General features: G+C 43.9%; 1 protein-coding gene across 2 annotated transcripts; it reads right to left on the bottom strand.

Annotated features, from left to right (window-relative positions):
- Positions 1-1,487: 1,487 nt before the first annotated feature.
- On the bottom strand, positions 1,488-20,635 carry LOC6505412 (solute carrier organic anion transporter family member 5A1). Of its 2 annotated transcripts, none has more exons than XM_014905005.3 (9): positions 20,290-20,635; positions 18,508-18,681; positions 6,698-6,920; positions 4,438-5,456; positions 3,534-4,379; positions 3,059-3,473; positions 2,846-2,997; positions 2,661-2,790; positions 1,488-2,599 (listed from the first exon to the last, which is right to left on the bottom strand). In XM_014905005.3, exons 3-9 carry the CDS (start codon positions 6,850-6,852, stop codon positions 1,720-1,722), a joined length of 3,597 nt encoding a protein of 1,198 aa, XP_014760491.1. In that variant the 5' UTR covers positions 6,853-6,920; positions 18,508-18,681; positions 20,290-20,635; the 3' UTR covers positions 1,488-1,719. The 2 variants fall into 2 exon arrangements, with proteins under 2 accessions (XP_014760491.1, XP_001964884.1); XM_001964848.4 differs by having other exon boundaries at positions 20,310-20,635.
- Positions 20,636-20,915: the final 280 nt, after the last annotated feature.

The raw sequence follows: 20,915 nt of genomic DNA, 5'->3' as shown, positions 1-20,915 counted from the left end.
CAATTTCCAAAACAAAGGCACAAATCTGACTTAATAGTTCCATTAATTTAGCCAGAAAATATATTTAAGAAATATGAAACAATTTAAAAAGTATTGAATTGAATTGGATATTTTCCTAAAAATTATAATGGCCTATATAATATATAAAAATAATTACACTTTTGCACAGATATTCTTTAATAAAAAAAAACACTTGAATTTTGTTTGTCTATTACAATAGATTATTTATTTTGTTTTTGTTTCAGGAGTCTCATTGTTTTCATTTATACATCATCTTAATTAGTTATTTGCAATATTTTCTCTAAGTAAAAATATGTATTCTTAAACATACTTTGCGTACAATATATATATATAATTATATATATATGAGTGTTGCACCTAAGACCCACATGCTGCCACGTAGCCTGTTTAAAATCGTTCTTCAATAATATATATGTATATAAGTAATGTTGTAGACACACCTATCTCGATACGAACTCTAGGCTAGTCTTAGGTACTTATCCATGTAGAATTGTATATATATATTTATTTATTTATATGGATGTATCTAAAAGTGCTGGGGGAGCACTCGGCTCCTGCCTTTACTAGTACATGTGGCTGGCTGGTGTAAACATAGACTTAGTTGGTTTTAACTATCCTAGTTATTTTTGCATCGCTTAAGGCTACATAGGGAAGTGGGCCTACACTCGGGGGGAGTGCGCAGGAGATGAACTGGATGCCGCGATTGGCTCGCACTTCTTCAGTTAACATACTGATTCAATCCGTGTGTATATTTAATTGATATTTTTAAGGCATTATCGCATTTAAAGTACATCATTCGGTTTTAAAATCTAGGCTAGACTTGCGGTTAAAACAGGGAATTAAGGAGCTTTCATTTAAAACTAGTCCGTGTCTACTTTTCATTCGAACCCTTTTCGGCTTGAGGATGACCCCAAAGATTCTCTAAATAATGTATTGCATAAGAATTTCATTCAGCGTGTTTCAAGTTCCTCTCCAGACCTTCGTTTCCATTAATTTTCATTTGTTTTGTTTTAGGGTTTGTTTTTTTTTTGTATACTCACACATTGTTTCACAGCACAATTTCCATTGACAATTGTTTATATGTTCGGATCATTAAAACTCTTCCATATGCTATTCTCATTCTCCCATCCTCACTCCCAATCCCTCAATCCTCAATCTCTATCGTTTCCCTTGCCAGTTCTCAGTCAATTGTCTCACATCGAAACCGAGATTGCGCAAAGTCGAGCAGTGAACAGTGAAACACATCCTTCTGGGCCTGTTCCTACGCCAGGTCGGCACTCCACTATAAAATACAATACAAAATATGCCTATCACAACGATCTACGTCTATCCTACAATATGCTACTAGTTGCTTCCTAGGATATCTCTATCTCTAACGCCTAGATCTCTAGCTAACTGAAACTGAAACTCAAAGTGAAACTGAAACTGTCGGCAATTCTTGTTCGGATTCGAATTCAAGGCGAATGTTTCATATATCAAAGAACTTCTATTTTTGATGAGGTCTACCAAAAAGGTAGATTTGAACACTCGGTCGTAAGTACAATGAGCAGCTGAGAGTGGGAGTCACTTCATCGGGCAACGGGATACGGGCAACGGGCATGGAACACAGACACATTCACGTACACAGAGGCGATTGCCGCCAGGAATGCTGCTCTGCCACAAACCGAAAATCCTAGCTTAAAGCTACTCGACATTACACTAAGCACAGTTGGAGCGTTCCTCCTCCTCGTCGTCATTGTCGTTGATGAGTTCGTTTCGGTCGTCGTCTATCTGAATCTTGTGGTGCGACGAGTTCCGTGTGTGCTGGGGATGCGGATGCGGATGCGCATGTGAATGAGCTGCCAAAGAACTGGCGGGGGCAGTCTCCGGCAGTATCTGGTAGTTCAGATCCTTCGAGTTGGTGCGACGATGGCGTAGCACACTCAGACCCGCACCCGTGGCAGTGGCGTCCGCGGTTGGTTGTCCAGCGCTGCTGTTTGACGCCGTTCCACTGGGAATTTTGGTGTTTAAGTCCTTGGAATTGTTGCGCGAATGACCACGAGAGCCAGTTCCCCCAGATTCCATCTCATTCGAGTTTTTCAGCTTCCCCAAATCCGACACCACATTCTTCAGAACATTCACGTTCTTCTTGGGGTTGTGGTGAGCGTGGGGGTGACGCAGGAAGTCTGCATCGAATCGAATGTTGTTTGGCATGTAGATCTGGTCGTAGCTGTGGTTCCGCGAGTGCTTCTTCACGAAATGGCCACAGCCCGTGGTGAGCTCGTCATCGTCATCCTCCTCGGCACAGTCCTGCGGCCGCAATTGGTTCTGAATATATCGAATGGGCTGGCTGGGGTCGTGCAGATCCGTTGAGTGGTTGCGCGTGTGGGCCTGGAATTTCTTGAGATTCTTGTATTTGTTGCTGGCACCAGCCTCCTGGCCAGCCGCGTCTGCCGGTCCGCCCGCCGATCCGTGATCCCGGGCGAAGCTCTTGATCATCTTCACGTCACACGAGGCGCTGCGGAAGTGCTTCTTGGATTTGGTCTGCGGCTGGTTGCAGGTGTTTGTCGGTGTTACCACATGGCCGCATTTGTCGTAGCTGGAGGGGATTATCAAGGGTTAAAAAGGGATATCAAGGCTATCGAGGTAGAAATACTTACCAATAGTCCATTTGCATTGTGCGGGAATCGTTGCGAGAGTGGCGGAGAATCTCTGTCGGTATAATCAGCTCTCCTCCGCTTCCAACGAATGCCGTTGGTGGTTCAGCAGCAGATCGCTTCTCCTCGAATACTACGGAGGAGAAATTGTTACTTAAAGACACCTCCCAATAGAATTTAAAACCTACATTTGTCAAGACTTATGATGGAGCCAATGATGGGGTCGCTGGCATTCAGAGGCTTCATCTTTTCGAGTTGCTTGCGCCTCCGCACCAACCACCAATCCACAATGAAAATGAACAGAGCAATCAGCTTGACAGTAGCACAGAGGCCCACGTATCTGGAAAAGACCATGAATAGATTAAATCCATATCCGAGAAAAGAATAGATTCCTTTCGTACTTGTATCGGAACTTTTCAATGTCGTAGATGAGGCAGCGACCGCCTTTCTCGCCGCAGGACGACTTCCAAAGTAGACACGTGGAGTCGATCAGGTTGCCAAAGAGTATGGGGGCAGGTATGTAGCCGAAGAGGCGGAAAATGACAAACTGCATGCCCAAGGCAAAGGAGCGCTCCTCCTCCGACACCGATCGCAGCACAATCATCAGGAGTGGCATCTGGGTGGAGGCCACCACGAACGTCATGAAGAACAGCAGGATGAGGAAGGGGTAGATGGTGCGGCAGGGCGTCGCACAAGGTCCGGCAGTGGCCACAGGCACCACTGTCACCTCGGCAAAGTCCTCGTTGGCACTGAGCGCCTGGGCCTGGCTGCCGCCAGCGCCCCGGTATAGGCTGCTCGAGATGTTGGCGTGAACACCTGGAAGCAGGACAAAGGTCAGTGAACAGGATTAAAGGATATGGGAGGCGTCCCACTCACATGCACAGTTGGTATAGTTTGAGCTGGAGGAGAAGGCCGTGCAGCCGGCGTGGCAGGGACTGAAGTAGGTGAGGCCGTTGTTGCCGCACACCGGCTCCACCTCGCTGGTGAGGCACTCGCATCCGAAGTTACAGGCCGCCGTTAGGTTGACCTGGAAGGGCTCTATGGTCGCGCCGGGCTTGTTGCTGGTGTAGTAGGGAATGGTGGTGCCGGCCATCTTCAGGTTGTCGCAGCCCAGGAAGAACAGCATGGCGTAGCAGGCCAGGCAGATGACGTTGGTGATCAGCACGAACTGCACCGCGCCCTTGGGCTTCAGCTGGAACCGCTTCAGGATGCAGCCGCCGAGGAAGATGCCGATGCAGGCGCCCGGCACCGCAATAGATCCCGTGAATATGTTGGCCTGGCTCTTCCCCAGGCTGAACTGCGTCTCCAGGTACTTGGGCAAGAATACCACAAACCCGGAGACTATCATCAGCTCCATGCAGGCTCCCAGGCAGGTGACGATGTAGACGGGGTTCTTGACCAGCCGGAGCATCGACTGCGGTATGTCCTTTATGTCCTTCCCGTAGCCCGTGTCCACCTTGGGCGGCGGCTGCGATTGGTCCTCCTTGCTGGTCACCGCCACGATCTCCACCTTCTTGACCTTTCCCATTTCGTCGGTGGCCACCGTGGCTCCGGAGTTGTTGGGCAGCGCCGGCTGCACCACACTGCTCTTGCGGATCTTCTTTTTCTCGCCGGCCAGCACCTTGGGAAAGGAGAAGAAAGGCACGGCCACCACCAGCAGGACTACGCCGCAGAGCAGGAAGCCGCCCCACCACATTCCCACCCACCGCCTGTCCCCAGGAGCTGCAAAAATGGACGTATTACGGCGACGAATGCGATTATTAGGGGCGGGAATACTCACTGATGGATATAATGGTGGACGACAGGGAGTCCATGTGGAAGGAGAGCAGGTAGGCGCCCAGCAGGAATCCCACGACGGGCCCGAAGGCACCCATGCTGTACATGAAACCGATGTACATCGAGGAGCTCTCTGTGCGCACGTGGTCGTCCACGTAGGTGGTGCCCAGGGTGAACAGTGGACTGCCGCCGCAGCCGAGCAGCAGCTGGGCCAGGACGAAGAGCAGCACTGGGCCCGTGGTGGAGGCCTTGCCCTCCAGGCAGTTGTCCTCGCGCAGAGTGTGCGGGGCCAGCGGCTGGTTGGAGAGGCCGCTGGAGAGGCGGCCCAGGTCCATGTCCTGGTCCCGCACCAGAGCACTCTTGCAGATGTTGTCGCTACTCTTGTTCTTGATCGCAATGCCCGGATTGGGTTCGCCCGTGAAGTGCGGCACCATGAACACCAGCGACCCGATGCCCATGATCACCGCCCCGATGCCAATCCACACGGGTATGTGCCGCCGGCTGCCCAGGTAACTGACGAAGATCACAGTGATCACGTTGCCGATCTCATAGCTGGAGGCTATCAGGCCCGAGTAGCTGGAGGGGATCTCGAAGCGTTTCTCGATGGTGGTGATCACCGAGTTGATGTAGCCGGAGCTGAGGGCCTGCTGCATCATCACCAGCAGGGAGAGCAGCAGGACGAAGATCTTGATGCGGGCGAACCGCTGGATTCCATACGGTCTACAGTTGAGGATTCCGCAATCGCCCGTGCGGAACTGCTCCTCGTCGAAGTCCTCCTCCGGGTCCGGCACCGGACACTTGCCCGCCGACGCCTGCCGACTGTGGCACTTGACCATCACACTGTCCGGCCCACCCACTGCCTGGGCCGACGACGCCACCGTATCCCCGACCAAGTGGGATGGCTGGTGGTGCTGGTGCGGGTGCTGATGGTGCTCCTGGTCGAGGGCGGCATCTATGCTGCTGTCGTCGCCGCTGTTCGTCTCCGAATAGAGGCCGGTCATCTGGTACATCGATTCCTGCCGCCTGCAAGTGAGATTGTTTCCGAGGTCAGATCAACAAGAGGGCTGTGACTGGCTCTGGTTGTTCGCATTTTAGCCGGGCTTATGCCAAACCCCAAAGCCAAGACTCAGATTGGTCAATTTCAACAAAATTTCCAAATAAAAACAACAAAATATAAACAGACATTAACAAGTAGTGATTTAGTCGGCTAGGAAAACCAGATGGCTTTTAACCGGGAATCTAATTGGGCCACTGACGCCCTTTCAACTGACTTTTAAAGAGGTTCTTAAGCGATTCAGGATAGGTAACTAATATATGGATGGCATCTCTCGAATGCATCTCGGGGTGTGGTAGTCCCTAGGCTTCTTTTATTCCAACTTGAATGGAAGAATCCCATCCTTTACCCTCTGTAGACATAAGGTCTCCCCCCAAGCTACAGGGTATTCAGAGCTTCGTCCTTGCTGCATTATTTGTGGACTTTTTTTGTCAGCCCGTCTGGCAGCGGCCTAGAACTTGGCGATGGACGGTCCAAGGACGACCGAGGGCGAGGACAAGCGGCCCATTCAATGTCAAGCACTCTGGGCGTTCGGCCAACACCACTCGCCCTCTCCCCCAACCCCTGCTGGCTTACTTGGCTTGGCAGCTGCAGCCGCAAATGATATAGTGGGTTGGTGGCTCTCCTGCTCCTCTCTGGGTTCTTCGCTCCACTCTTCCGGAGTTCCTTCGGCTGGCAGTGCACGCGGATGACTGCGGCCGGAGTCGAGCCAGTCGAGCGATTCGCAGGCCTCCAGCTCACGTGCTCGCCCCGGACTTGTTTGTCACGCTTCCTTTTCTTTTTCTGTGTGCCCAGGGAGGGGGGCTGTGAGGTCTAAGGACTAAGGGGCCTGGGGGCTGGGCCTGTGAATATTTCAAACTTGACCGACTCATCGTAATCGACTGTTATCGATTGGCTTCGCGGGGCAAGGCGCTGCAGTCTTATGAATTATTAAGCCTACGGCACCACCACTCCACTCCTCCTCCTCCCTACTGGCTACTAAGCCACGTGCCCCCGAACGTGCCTTGAACTTCCCCGAGCGATATCCCGCCCACCCACTCCCACATCCCATTCTAATTATTGGTATTGGAGTATCGGCGAGCAGTGCTTCCGTTTCATCGCCCAAGGCGAGTGTCAATTTATGTAAATAGGAGCAGTTTTTGGGGGGGGCGGGCTTTCGGCTAATGTCGCCGAAAAAGCAAACAACTGGCAAGTGCAGCGATTTCCTCACCTGTGACCTTTGCGATGTGTCGTGCCGGCATCGTTGCCGGCGGTGCCTGTGCCTGGGACTGCTCCCGCAGATGCCACACCCCCTGGCGGAGGGTCGGCTTCCTGCTCGAAGGATGGATTCGTATACTGTTCGATGTGCTTGCCCGACGACGACATCGTAAACCATTTAACCAGCTCGCGGCGCAATTGTTAACTCGGTCAATCGATCAGCTCTGCGGCATATCCTGGAACAAGAAAAACAAGGACATATAGTAAGGACATAGAAGACTAGTTGACTTGTGGGGGGAAGAGGGCTTGGCCAATGGCCCCGCGGGAATGTCATTGGGGAATTTCTCGCCCACATAACCACACTGTGTGTGTGGGCCACAAGTCCCCAGTTGATGACGCCGACAATTACTTCCTGAAACGCTCGCCCCATTGCCACACTAATTGAGCCCGAACAGAAGAGTCATTGCAACATGCGACTCATGGAGGAGGAAGTGGAGGGAGGCCGGAGGGAGAGGCGCACAAAAAAAAGGATAATTACGGAAGGCGGCAACCCGGCCACCCATAAAGTTCCTCCTTCTTCGTCCTCCTTGCCAGACATCCGCTCGGATGAGAGTCCGAAGGATGCTTGCTGACGCCGTCTTCTATTAAAAGTTCTTTTCTCTACACCCGGGCACTTGTGCCTGGCAGCCCGATGGCCACATGTGCCCGACGGTGCGGGGCGGAGGACAAAAATGTCCTTATACGAGATGCAATCGTGACATTTCAATACTTCCAAGGAGGTGACAGAATCCAAACCGAACATGGGAATATTTTATTTCTATTCTATTCTATTGGTTCGAACGACATAGATCTGGGGATTACATTACGAACGACATAGCTATGACGGAGAGAAGAGGTAAACTTTTTCTAGAAAAGTGTACTATTTAACTAATACAAAAAGGACATGGAAACATGGACATCTTAATAATATCTTAAGAAATGAACAACATATACAATGTGGATCCGAGTATTATATTTAGAACGACATAGTTCCGATAGAAGAATGGAACTTGTTGTTGCAAAAAATATGTATTTTAGGAACTATTATTATTATTATCATTCGAAGGGTTTCAAGTCATTTCATCTCGGTCTGAGATTATATTTCGTTGTTTTATAAGTTGTTGATTATAATTAAAACGACATAGCTTCACAGAAAAAGAGTCTTACCTTTTGCAAGATAACTTTTTAATTTTTGAACGTTCTTCTAATAAGTGTTCTTCTTATACGAAATATTTAGAAAAACGATTGCCATCCTAATAACCCATTTACCTATTTTCTTGTAAGGTCGGGGAATATATATATTTCAACGACATAGCTCCTACAAAAAAGAGCTACATATTTTTTTAATAAATATGTATTTTAGGAACTCTTATTATCATCCGAAAGGTTTGAGGTCATTCCATATATGTATGTATGTCGGTCTAAGGATTATATTTGAAACGACATATCTCCTACAGATTAAAGCTACATACTTTTTACAAAAAATTTCCTTTTTGGGAATGTAATTCCGTTCTAAATGTTCTTAATATGTCAAAAAATTAGAAAAACTACCACATTGCCATCCCAATAACCCATTTATCAATTTTTTCGTCAGGTCGGAATACTAAATATTTCGAACGACATAGCTCCTACAAAAAAGAGCGACTTATTTTTGCAAGAAAAGTGTTCTTTTTAGGAACCCTTATTATTCAAGAATTAAGAAAAACGATCACATTGGCATCCTAATAACCCATTTGCGTATTTTTTCGATTGAGATTAGACCCCAGCCATCATCGCCCAGAGGAGGAACTCAAGTAAGCTATTCCATCTTTGTGATGCAAAAAGATTGCGGGCCAAGAGCTGCTAGTTGCTCACTTTGAGGCACGATTTTCCTTTCATTAATATGCCACCAGAGCTGGCAAAGACCAGCAGCTCAGCCACCAGCCACCAACCAAGAGCCACAATGGAAACGACGCCACTTGAACACGCCCCCTCGCACGAACGGGGTCATGGAGAAGGGCGCAGGGCAGAATTTATCGATTGGCCCGAGGCTCAAAGGAAATATGAAAATCGGCAAATAGCTAATGCCGCCATAGAGGCCAGGAAACTAATTGAGGATTTGCTGGGGAGCTGGCTGCTATGCTTGCAGATGGACGACCGCTTGAGGGTGATTTAGTGGCTTGTATTAGCTTAGTGGGAGGTGCACCGCCGACCTGCCTGCCCTACTCTCACCGCTGGCCAGTTAATCCATCCACTGGCTATCCTATATCTCGGGTCCATCTTCCCACTCTCCTCTGGATTTCGCGCTCGGTGACCCACAAATGGCCAGCTTATTGCTTCCATGTTCCACATTTTGAAATATTGTTTCTTTCGGGTTTCATTTTTTAGGGGTTTCGGTGTCACAGATGCTGCAGCTGCCCGTGGCTGAAAAGCATGATGAAAGAGGCCACTTTTTTCCCCTTTCTGTGCGGCTGCCCTGGCCAATTGCCAAACACGAGTTCTGTTTCCCCCGGAGATCGGTGCCTGGCGGAGCAGGCCCTCTAATGATGCAATTGTTGGGCAACACATATCCCTAATTGGAGCACAATCGGAAATGTTTTCGTGTTCGGATCTATCACGGGAAGCAGAACATCGAAAAGTGTGTTTCGTTTCCTCACAGAAACAGCAAAAAAGCGAATTATTTCGCTCAACTCTCGCATGAGTTGCACAATGCGAGTTAATTAGAGGGCAACAAGGCCCCGGAATTAACCCTTTGGGTGAACAGAAAAACAAAATATGAGAGTTGCATAAAGTTTGTCTCGGGAACTGGCATCGTTCATCCAACTGGCCAAGTGGAGGATGTGTCTGTCAGGAGCAGGGCCTGCGGTGAAAGCGGCCACAAAACCATCAAATCGAGTCGAGTCCGCATTTTTCGAATATTAAACTCGATGCTGGGCTGTCCAGCTGTGACAGGTGGCCGGTTGTGTAAGTTCCATTAAGCGGGAAGGGATAAAAAGGGAAGTGGATTATGAAAAATGATACAATTTAATTTACACCGAGTTTTGATTGAATCAGAAAAAAGGTTGATTAAATTCTCACGAAATGGGTCACCTTTTTTATTGAATCTCCCCTGGGAATCCCTAAGGAAACTAAAATAAGATTAAATTTAACAATGAATATTAGGGAAGGGTAATTATTATTTTGTCACTGAATATTCCTCAAAATCCATACGAAACTAAACAAAAAGTAAATTAAATATTCAATATTTCGGAAGCTTATTTGCAATTATTTTCGATTGAATCTCCCCTAGGAATCTCAAAAGAAACTAAACTAAAAGAAAAATATTTATGAAATATTAAAAAAGATAAACTTGTATTATTTTTCCAGTACATTTTCTTTAGGAATAGCCAGGGAAACTAAAATGAAAATAACTGAATCTCTCTAAGGAATATTAAGGAAAAAAAACCAAAAACTTCATTATTAAATTAGGGAAGCAGAATAGCAATGATTTTTCTATTGAACCTTCCCAAGGAATCTCAAAGAATAACAAATCACACCTAAAATCAATATTAACTATTAAGGAAGTGAAAGAATCCTCAACGAAACTCTTCAAGATCAAATTTTAATATTAGGAAAGTATTTTTCAATATAAAGGAATAATTATTATATAAGAATAATTATTTTTTTTGCGGATTTCTTTTCCTAAATAATCCCCAAAATTGAAATAAATATTAGCAGAAGCACTAATATTTTTTCCCTTGGAATCCTAAAGGAAACTATAAGAAAAGCCTAATAATAATTTTTTTTATGTTAAATCTCCTTTAGGAATCTTTCAATAAACCAAACTAAAAATAAAATAACTAACTAATGTTCGAGAAGTACAATGTTATGTTTATTTTTTCAGGAAATTTCCCCAAACCTAATCAATAAAATACGTCTTCCATTCAGAAGCCGTAACAAGTTGATTTTCATTCAGAGTACGCTCCAAATGTTTTTTTTTATAGTACACCTTGTGGCTTGATCTTGATCGCTTGGCTTTGGATTCCCTGGTCACGCCCTCTGCGGGTTATTCCGCCGGCCATGAAGATGCAGATCACGCGCCAGAGGGGTTCCTAATCGCCTCATGGGTCTCTATCTCCGATCTTTCTCCAAGCGATCTCGCCGTCTTTGTCTTCTGCGACTTCTGCTGTCTGCCCGAGAACATTGAACTCGGCGATGGCTGATGTAATTAAATCGGACAATGAGCAATTCCGGCGACAGCAACAAGTGCAGCCCGGACAGGCAGCTGGAGAGATTTATTTTGCGCGGTTCTTGGCCAAAATGGTAAAGGTCACTCGGGGCGAGTTCGAGGCGGGCTGCGGCCAAACTATGTACCTGTCGTAGCCAAATACGGAAACCTGTCCAGTTGGCGAGATTTCGGCCGGGTGGATTCGTCACTTCTTACTCACTAGCGACTACCTGTCTCTCTTTTGTTTCACTTGCCACTTGTTCATTGACTCGCTTCCCCGCCTTCCAGTGAGTTCATTTTTAGAATTTTAATGGCGATTTTTGAAGAACAATCAAAAGTATAAGGAAAGTGAGTGCGACTGCCTCGCGAGTGCCATGTACGGCCCAAAAGTGCATATCTGTATGCAGTCAGGCTGCTAACTCAACACACAATCAGAGACACAGATACTCAGATACAGATACAGGAAGTGAAGTTTACAAAACAAGTTTCTGAGCGCGGTTTCTTGCCAATTTCGTTGTGCTTTGTTTTCATTTCTCAGCTAGTAGATAGAAAGATACAATTGAGGGGAGGACTGAAAGCATTAGTAACTAATTAGGAAAGAATTATGTCCACACCGATAAGGATAGTGGGGAGAGATGTTGTGTACTCCTCCGATAAGGGGCCACAAGTCCCCAGAAACGAGATAAGGTCACAGAGGAACAAAGACTAGTTCCTTCTGGGCAATAGTCGGAGTAATTACGGAGAAGTGCGCGATAAGACTGCGGGAATAGCACACATCGGAGCAAACAGTTGGATGTCTCAGGCCCGAAACCACAGAAATTACTCAACTCTGTATGAAAATGGATAAACTTAAGGTCTGGGGCTCTGGCTTCTGTTGGCGCAGCTGCTTTTTGCCTCAACTGTGATACAGATAATCCCCAAGGCCGATAACTAGTAGTCTTGATTTGTATTATTGTTCCATTTTATAGCCAAACTTTCAAAAGAACAATACTAATTCTTAGCTCTTAATGCTAATGTTAAACGCTTTATGAGCTCTATAACTGACACTCTCTGGGGGCTGGCGATAACAATCCCCACCGCTCAAGTGGGATCTGCGGCCAGAGCGAGTCTCGGAGTGATAAGCCGCATTTCGCATTCAATTATTCCGACTCGGGGAAGCGAGATAGTTCAGCTGCTTGACCCTCTGACCTACATTCCGCCACTTTACATAATCATTTTTGTTTACTGTTCAGATTTTATAGAGAAATCGGTCGTATTTGACGCAATTACCAGCCTGGAATGGATTTTGGAGTTCTTCCGAGTCCAGGGCTTCTTAAAACACTTCCCCTTTGCGAGTCAGCACTGAACGGGTTCTGTCGACCCACTCGCCTGCCACTGCAACTCTCGAGTTTCCTAAGCCCCCACCCAACCTAGGTCGAGCCCCTTTCCATTTCCAATTCCCGCCAGCGGTGGTGCAACTCGAATGCGTTTCGTGTAATTATTTGGCTTTTGGAATTCGACAAACTCGTTTTAAGCTTTTTGTTTCAAATTACTGCGCCCGGGCCCGAGCGAAAGGGGCTTCCGCGAAGAATCCGAGCCACCCACCCAGATGTCCCGCCAAGCACAACAAAGCACCCCAATCGGTGTGAGTTAGATGGAGTGGATCGGATTACAGGCCTGCCCCAAGCACAGAGATTCAACAACGGCGCTGGAGTGGCAAATAATCCTCTTAGTCAGCTCTGTTCGGTTGGGTTTTTGGCACGGAAAGTGAGTTTGAATGGTGCTTTAACTGGAAACAGTATCTACAGATACAGATACATGTATCTGTATCTGTATCTGCAGCTGTAATTGGGACTGTAACGGGGACTGTGACTGTGCGACACATTTGTGATTGTTGTTGCAGCTCTTAATTGCACAAGTCGCCAAAAGTCACATGTCAGCGACGAGTGGGGGACGAGGGTGCATTCATTCGTTGCCCAAGATCTCCTCCCAAGTGCCTCATGAGGTGGCCTCCGGCTGATTCATTCTGGCCTGCCACCGGAGAGTTCGCTGATCCGACTTTGTCTCCTTAAGAATGCTGACCTCGATTCTGGCCAGAGTACCGCTTGGCCTCTCTCACAGTAATTGATCGACTCGCGATCGGTCTTTAGCAAAGAAAAACACATCAGTAATTGAGTATCTGACTAAGATCTCCTCCACAAGCTTCTGTTTTTGTGGAAAATGCCTCTGAACTTGCCTTTAATCACAGATTTTAGCTCGCGAGTTCTTGCCTTCCAATTCCAAGCTCGGCAGTCAATGACAGCACTTCCAGTGGGTGTGTTTCTGCAAACCGGTATCTGTATCTGTATCTGCATCTGTGACTCCGCCGCTTTGGTCACTACTTTGGTGCTACTGCTACCCGTTCGACCGGCCGTGAAGGCCGTGCTCCGAGACAAAAACGCAAACAGAGTGACACGGACCAGTCCCAGGGAGCCGAGCGAAGGCAGATAAGAACATTATACAACCGATTGTGGGAGCTATTACGGCAGTGGAGCAACCTTCGCCTTGAAGGGGATAAAGATACTCAATCACAAACCAAATACGCTAAAAAGCACTTCAATAAGCCAATCCAATAACTGTCTTTGGACACTTTCCATCTCGGCTTTGACGTCACATCCCCTCCTAGTAATAGTAACTCCAGAGCCAGAGCCGGAGCCGGAGACAAGAGGTCTACTTGTTTGCTCGACTAACTTTCGCAGCTGATAAAACAAGCGACACTAGAGAGAGGAAATGAATATATGGCCCTCGGAAGCCAGAAGCAAACAAACACAGTTATTAAGGCTGCTTTTGGCCGAAATCATTTCAGGTACCAGTTTCCAGCTCCCAGTTACCAACTTCCAGCTACCAGCTCCCAAAGCAGGGCCCTGGCTGTTTGTCTTTGGCATCTCGGGGGCATTTGACGCATGTTTGGGAATTATAAGATGCGAAATAATTAAAATGAAAAACAAAGGCTGCCCCAGCCGTAGCCATGCGTCAATATTTCAAAGATAAACAAGATGCATGGCCTTTCTATATCTTTCATTATTTATGGGAGATGGAAAATTAATTTGAAAATTAAGGTATTTCGCCGTTTCCTGGGGTTTATCACAAAAAAGATTATACAAAACTAAACTTTTTCAACATTTATTTGAAAAAACCACGGCTAGATATCGATCTGAAATATAATTGACCGATCGCTTTGAAATTTGTAGGACATATTCAGCAAACTACTGGGTATGTTGTGAACTAAAATTTCATAGAGAAAGCTTGCCTAGTTAAAAAAAAATTACACAAAAGCTTTTTCGCTTTTCGAAAAAAATTAAACGTGTAAAAAATTCAAAATTGTTTTTTTAATATTTTTCAAAACTATTAGTACACACCATAGCCACTAATATATAAATCCATATGCTTGTCGCTTTTTGGGTTTCAGAGTACCTCACTCTTTAAAATCATAAATTTTAATTATTTTTAAATTTAAAAAGTTTTTAAATTAAATTGAATATACAATAAAAATATAGTATAAAATTAAAATACAAAATTCTAACTTTAAGTGGGCCGACGAAACAATACAAACAACAATAAAAAATATGACTTTTGATTTTTTTTATTTTAATCGAGCTTGCATTCCAGACCCATAAAATAAATTAATGAATAATTTGTTTTTGCAATTTTGTCCTACAAATAAAATAATTGAATTTCAAACTGCCCTTAAAAGTAGCTGGAATTAAAAAATTTATTTTTTTTTACTTTAACGGCCAATATTACTATGAAAACAACTGAGATATTTTATATAACTATTGTATTTTGAACATTTGGATTTTTCTTAATAATAATTCTAAGAATATAACAATAAGCGAAAAAATTCGATGATTTTCAACTGATGATTGTTTCTGGAAATGCCCATTTTGGTTGGGTTTTTAACTTTATAATAAATAATCTAATAAATAATATTGCAGTAAAAAAGCTGTCAACAAGGCTTAGGTAATTTCACAAGTTATTTTTAAAAGCTGACAAAAATGTGGGTTTGGGTTTGGAAAACCAATTAACACGACGACTGATTGGACTTCCAGACCAAAAACATGGTCAAAATCAGTTACCACTGGGCCGCAATGTCAAAATATGACAGGCCTGTGTTGGTGGGGTCTCCGAGAGTATTGAAAAGGAGGCGACAGTGGGGTTCAGGGCATCGCAGGCATTCATGAAGTGTACAAAGCGTCCGATAGACAAAAATAACTCATACGCGGCGTGATGGCGTAGGAGGGGCGACTTGGCAACGCGTGCCGTTGCTGGCCCGTCGATTAAAAATAAGTTTTAAGCAGAAAATAAAAAAGAACTACAAAGCAGCCAGGGCCAACGCGTCTTCCAAATGTTTACACAAGAATCGGAAATGAGCGGCAAACAGTTCAGCCCAACGAGCTGATAATGAAGCAAATCACCAGGGCACACAATCCGCAGACTAGACCAGTTTCCAGACCCCATCTAGCTGGACAGATCGGATTAGGCTCTGCTTGTTTGTTTGTCTGTTAATCTGGGGGGGACTACTCCGAAGAGGAAGATCATCCAAACAAAGAAACTGGAAGCTATTCTGTTCTCTGAATATTCAAGACCAAAGACTCTAAAGTTTCTAATTCCCAAAAAGAAAAAAAAAGAAAGTGATTTAGGCCCCAAAAACGGCATAAATATATTTTAAAATTCATGCCACATGGAGAGCAGCCCTGGAACTCACCGAAAAGCGAACTTTAATCGAAATGCACTCCGTGGAGAGGAAAATGGACTAAACTCTAATTGGCGTGTGCAGGGAAGCCCACTGGAACTGACCCAAAAACGCCGACATGCGACAAAGTCGAGCAATCAAAAAATAACAACAGGAAAGTTGAAAAATCCACACACGAAAAATTAAATAAATAGGTGAACGAGTGCCTGAATGAGTGAGTGAGTGAGTGAGTGAGTGAATGAATGAATGAATGGGTGGCCCTAAATCTCTGTTCATCGCAATTTGTGGCCACTCACTAAAAACGAAACAAATGCAAACAAAAAGCCACTTTTTGTCATTTATTGTTGTTTTTCTTTACTAAAATTTACTAAAATGGTTTGTGTGTGTAGAGTGTGCTGGGTGTGTGTGCCACCCCACTGAAATTTCGGCTGCTAAGGCTGGCTTTGTTTTAAAATCGCGCTTTCTCCGCCTGAGAATGAGAAACGAAAACAAAAGTCGCTGACGAACATGAGAAATTTCTCAGCCGGACTGAGACTTAGTCTCGTAAGCCGCTCAGATCTATAATAAAATTTATCCGAACACATTTGTTCCCAAAAAACTGAACCAGAAGATGTAAACATTTCGCCAACTTGCTAGTCAAACACTTGTGTGTCGTTTTTTATGACTTTTTAATGGCTACTTTGAGACTGAAATCCCAAACACTTCCAGCTAGTAGTGTTAAGTGGTAATGGGGTATATTTCCACTTAGGAAGCCCTGCCTGAATAAATATTGCTCCTTGGCTGGCGAAACTGTGTGTTTCTTTGGCTTTTCGGCCGCCTTGTGAGGGAAAAGTTAATTAAAATTACACAGAGAACGCATTTTCACTGAAAATTAATCAATTTTGAAGTGCCAGCAGTGACGTAACGGCCTCCCCTTTCGAGAGATTATGAAAACATTTCCGCCTATGACTTTTAAATGAAATTAAACTCAATGCCCGCTTAAAGGCGTAATTAGACGCCTAGGTGGTGGTAGGCAGTACATATGCACATATGTATATGAAAAGCCATTCAGCGATTACACAAACCCAGACAGAGCCAGATTGCAGAGCCAAAGGCGAAAGCATTTCCCCGCCAGAGATAAAAATGAAGACACAAATCGAACAAAGGCAAAGGGAATCCGTTTTGGAGAAACAAAACGAAAACTTTTAACGACTGTGACTAGCAACCCGTGTGGAAATCCATTTACAAGACGGCAGCGAAACGGCAGATTCTAAAGGAAATAAACTTTAATAGCCCTGGCTAATTTAAGAGGCTCGTGAGCCAGATTTTTGTAACAAATATGAAAAAAAAACTATACTATACTATTCCTCCATCCCATACCTTTTTTTCTAACTTAACTTACTTATCTTATTCATTTCAATATTTTCAATTCACGTTTTTCTATAATTTTATTAACATTTAAATTACCTTTAAGTTCAAACTTTTCATTTTTTTAAGGACTATTTGAAATATTGTTTTTTTTAAACTTTTGAATAAAAAAATCAAAATTACTGTCATTGCAAAAAGAGGAGATCGTGAAGGATCTTCAGAATTACAATTAGAAAATGATCAGAATTAAATCATGAGATCATGAGAATTAAGATTAAAAAATGAAGAATTTAGTTAATCTCTTAAATATCTCCCACGTAAATAAACGAAGAAAAATAAATATTAATACAAATTAGATTTTTGGCATAGGTTTTTAAATAACAATCAAAAATAAAATTAAAATAGTTATAATTAAAATATAAAAAAATCATTCTATTATTAAAACTTTGAAGAATTTTTAAATGCTATTTATAATTTTATTTAAATCAGTTCGAAAAATCGTGTCAACAGATTTAAAAGGCGTTTTTTAATTTTTATTTTAAATTTTAGTGTGATAGGGATCTAGACTGAGGAGCTTAGTTTGTTTTGACTTTATCGCCGAAGTATGCTTGACTTGATTTAAAATGTTTTCCTTTAATAAAAATATAAACAAAATATTATAGTTGTTAAAACCGAGAAACCCATGTAACCCCTTAACTAATCTAATTATTCTTCAAACAATATTATGCTTCATACTTCTGGATACTTTGGAACAAGCTATATTTTACATTTTTTATTTTAATTAATTATTTTGTTATTATAAAAGAACATTAATTAATGGGGTATTGATTTTTCTACAACTATATACACATTACTTATATATAAGGCTTGTTGAAGTTAGTTTCTATTTACATTTCACTGCTTAGGAACAAGCTAGTAGGGAAGCTTAATGGCAAGACTGTAACTCCTCTAAAAATCATTCGATTTGGCTAAATATAATTTTGTACTAATGCTGATCAAGAATATATATGTATACTATATAGAGTTGGAGATAAATTATTCTACTTTTCACTCCTCAAATAAAAATTACACACTAACTTTTCCCATCTGTTTCATATTCTCGCCCCAAATCAAAGAGACTTTTAAGAGGAAGTTGAAAAGTTGAATGCCATCGCTGGAAAAAGTTGGGCTATTGGGAAGTCCTTAAATCCCTGACGTTTTAATCGATTTTCCCACATTTTTCGCCAATTGGAAAAGTTATCCCTCCCATCCCCCCATCCACCGCCAGGCAGCAGTCTCAGCTCTTGGAGCTTTGTTTTTCGACTCTGATTGATATTGTGTGACACACTCGGCGATTCAATTTCAATTTTCGACACAGTTACAGTTACGCTTCGGCGTTGTCTGGTGGCGGGGCCGAAAAATGTCACGTAACAGCCCATCTGGCCCATTGAAATGCTAACGACATGATTTTCCCAGCCAGGCCATGTGTGTGGGAAGTTCATAGTTTGCCAAAACCCGATGACAGTTATTCCAAAATGGCAAAAAATTAAAGAGGACTCACCGTCTTTCTCTCCTTGCGGCTGCTCTCTTTCTTCCTCTCTTGAGATTCCTTCGATTCCTTAGATCATTTATTCGCGTATTTCTTTGTTTATTTATTTATTTTTTTGGTCACACCGAAGATTTAAAGAGATTCCTGTAGTGTTTTGGCAATGAAGTTGGACATGTTTTTGTATCTCTGAAAGTATAATTCCAAAAGTCAATTACTAATGGGATAATGGATCATCCCCGAAAATAAAAACAAAGTATGAAAGCGCTCTCTTGCTCAGGTGATCTAAGCCTCTCTTGAAGCCATCTGGAGCCTCTCTCGCTTCACTGAACCAGACCGATTAGGGGGAGCGGGGGGAGTGGATGGCGGTGAACCGGTTTACATTTTCTTAATGAACCCCCCCAATGGAGAGAGCCGCCGATCCAAGCCCCGTTAGAAAGAGAGCACGCTCGATTATGTTGATGCCTTAATGCTGTTGGTGGTTTCTTCTCTTGTGTTGTGTTACGTGCAAAGATTTGGCAAGCCAGCGGCTAATTGGGGCTACTGCCAGCAAAGGGAAGCAGAGAGAGGCAGAGAGAAAGAGAGAGAGGTGTTTTGGGGGGAGAGCGCCAGCCAAGCGCGAGAAATGGAACAGGCCGAAAGCGAATATTGGAATTAGACATCAAGGTGTAAGAGCAGTGGCTGCTCTTTAAAACAAAACAAAACAATATTTGAGATACATACTGTGTATGATGTTTACTTTAAAGATACTATTTAAGATACAGTTTTCTTCGATTTAATAATAGTTAATAATTGCAATTTAAAGACTTTTCATTATGAAATCGAACTGCACAAAAGTGATTGTAATTAGTCTCTGTAATCACTAATTATCACTATTATCATCGCAATCGGATATCCACTGTAGGCACTGTTTCTCAAATGAAAACATTTGGTTTCTTCAAGGCCTCTGTTTCCCTAAAACACTTAAATCTGTCGTAGAAAGTCCCATTTCTTTGCTGAACTAATTTCAAATCGAATTTGTCACAGTTGCGATAATTCCGGGGAGTTGGGAAACCTGTTTTCCAGGCAGTTAATGCCAAAAAGTAGCTGAATCACAGCCAAGAACTACATCTCATTGAATATTTATCGGCATTGGAGGGAGAATATGATTCTGCCATTAGCACAGCTCTGCGAATCATTCCTCAATTGTCAAAAATCACACACAAGGTACTACTACATAGCATATGTAGTGCACTATAGATATATACCATATATCGTACCTTTTCAATTGTACTTGGCATGCGTTTTTTTCTCTTTTTATGTATTTTGTTGCTTTTATGAGCTGCGTCGGTCTGGCAATGAACGATTATGCAAAAATAAATCAATTGAAAAGCAACAACGAAGATAACCCAAGAAAACGCCACAAAGGAAACCTCAGTGGGGGAGCCCGAGAGTGTGAGAGAGAGTGGGACGTGGGAGGTGGGGGCTCGGAATCTGTAACAAGTGCCTTCGAAGGAAGGAAACAGGGTGTTCGTCGAGCCATCTCTCCTGGCTGGCCATCTATTCGAAATTGGTGTCTTTTTGGCACTTGGCTGCCTCCTACCTTTGCATAAATTATTGGTGCATTATGGAGGAGCCATGAACAGCTCACCTGGATGAGCCACCCTATGAGCCGCACTCACACACTCTCACACACCTTCGCCCAGATTTCTAGAGCGAGACGAGTCTGGGCCGCAGGAGGCCGAAGCAAGAAGACGAGACGGAACAGATGTCCGCACACATGGCTGACACTCCAAGCTGATTAAACGCTGCAATCACCTCGCTTTTTATCTGCTCACATTTGTCCTTCCACGGATTCCTTCCTTTGTTGCCGAAGTCCTTTCCCAAAGGACCCTCTATTGCACTCTTATCACTTTTGTTTGGCTGGGTTACTGACCCCTAATTGCACGTTATTCGATTTTGATTTCGGTTTTGACCACACCAACACACACGGGCCGCCAAATCCGCGCGATTCTACTTCCAGGCAGCGCAAAATCAATTCAACACCTCTTCTCTGGCCAACACACAAAAACAAAGGTAGCCGAATCACTCCGACGCAAGTCTCGACATTTCGGTTTGTTGTTGTCTTTTGTAGAGGTGGAGAATCATCGATGGGGGAGCATGGATGCATCGATGTTTTAAATCATCGATGTCTCTGGCCACTATCGATAGTTTTGTTAAAGACATCTTACAAACATTGATGTTTATTTAGCTCAACTTGTTATTCTTCGTAATTTTTATTACTTCTATACCGTAAACAAAGATATGGTTATTGTATTTTTGCATTAACCCAAACACTGCTATGCAACACTGTTTTCGATATTTTTTTTTATCGAATACATCTTATCGCACTCGCCACAGCCGAAATCGATAGATAGTCCCCACAATCCTAGGCGCAAGTTTTC

The sequence above is a fragment of the Drosophila ananassae genome, chromosome 3R, assembly GCF_017639315.1.
Source record: "Drosophila ananassae strain 14024-0371.13 chromosome 3R, ASM1763931v2, whole genome shotgun sequence".
NCBI lineage: Eukaryota > Metazoa > Arthropoda > Insecta > Diptera > Drosophilidae > Drosophila > Drosophila ananassae.
The sequence above is the reverse complement of the archived record's forward strand: the minus strand, read 5'-3'. Positions and strand labels throughout refer to the sequence as shown.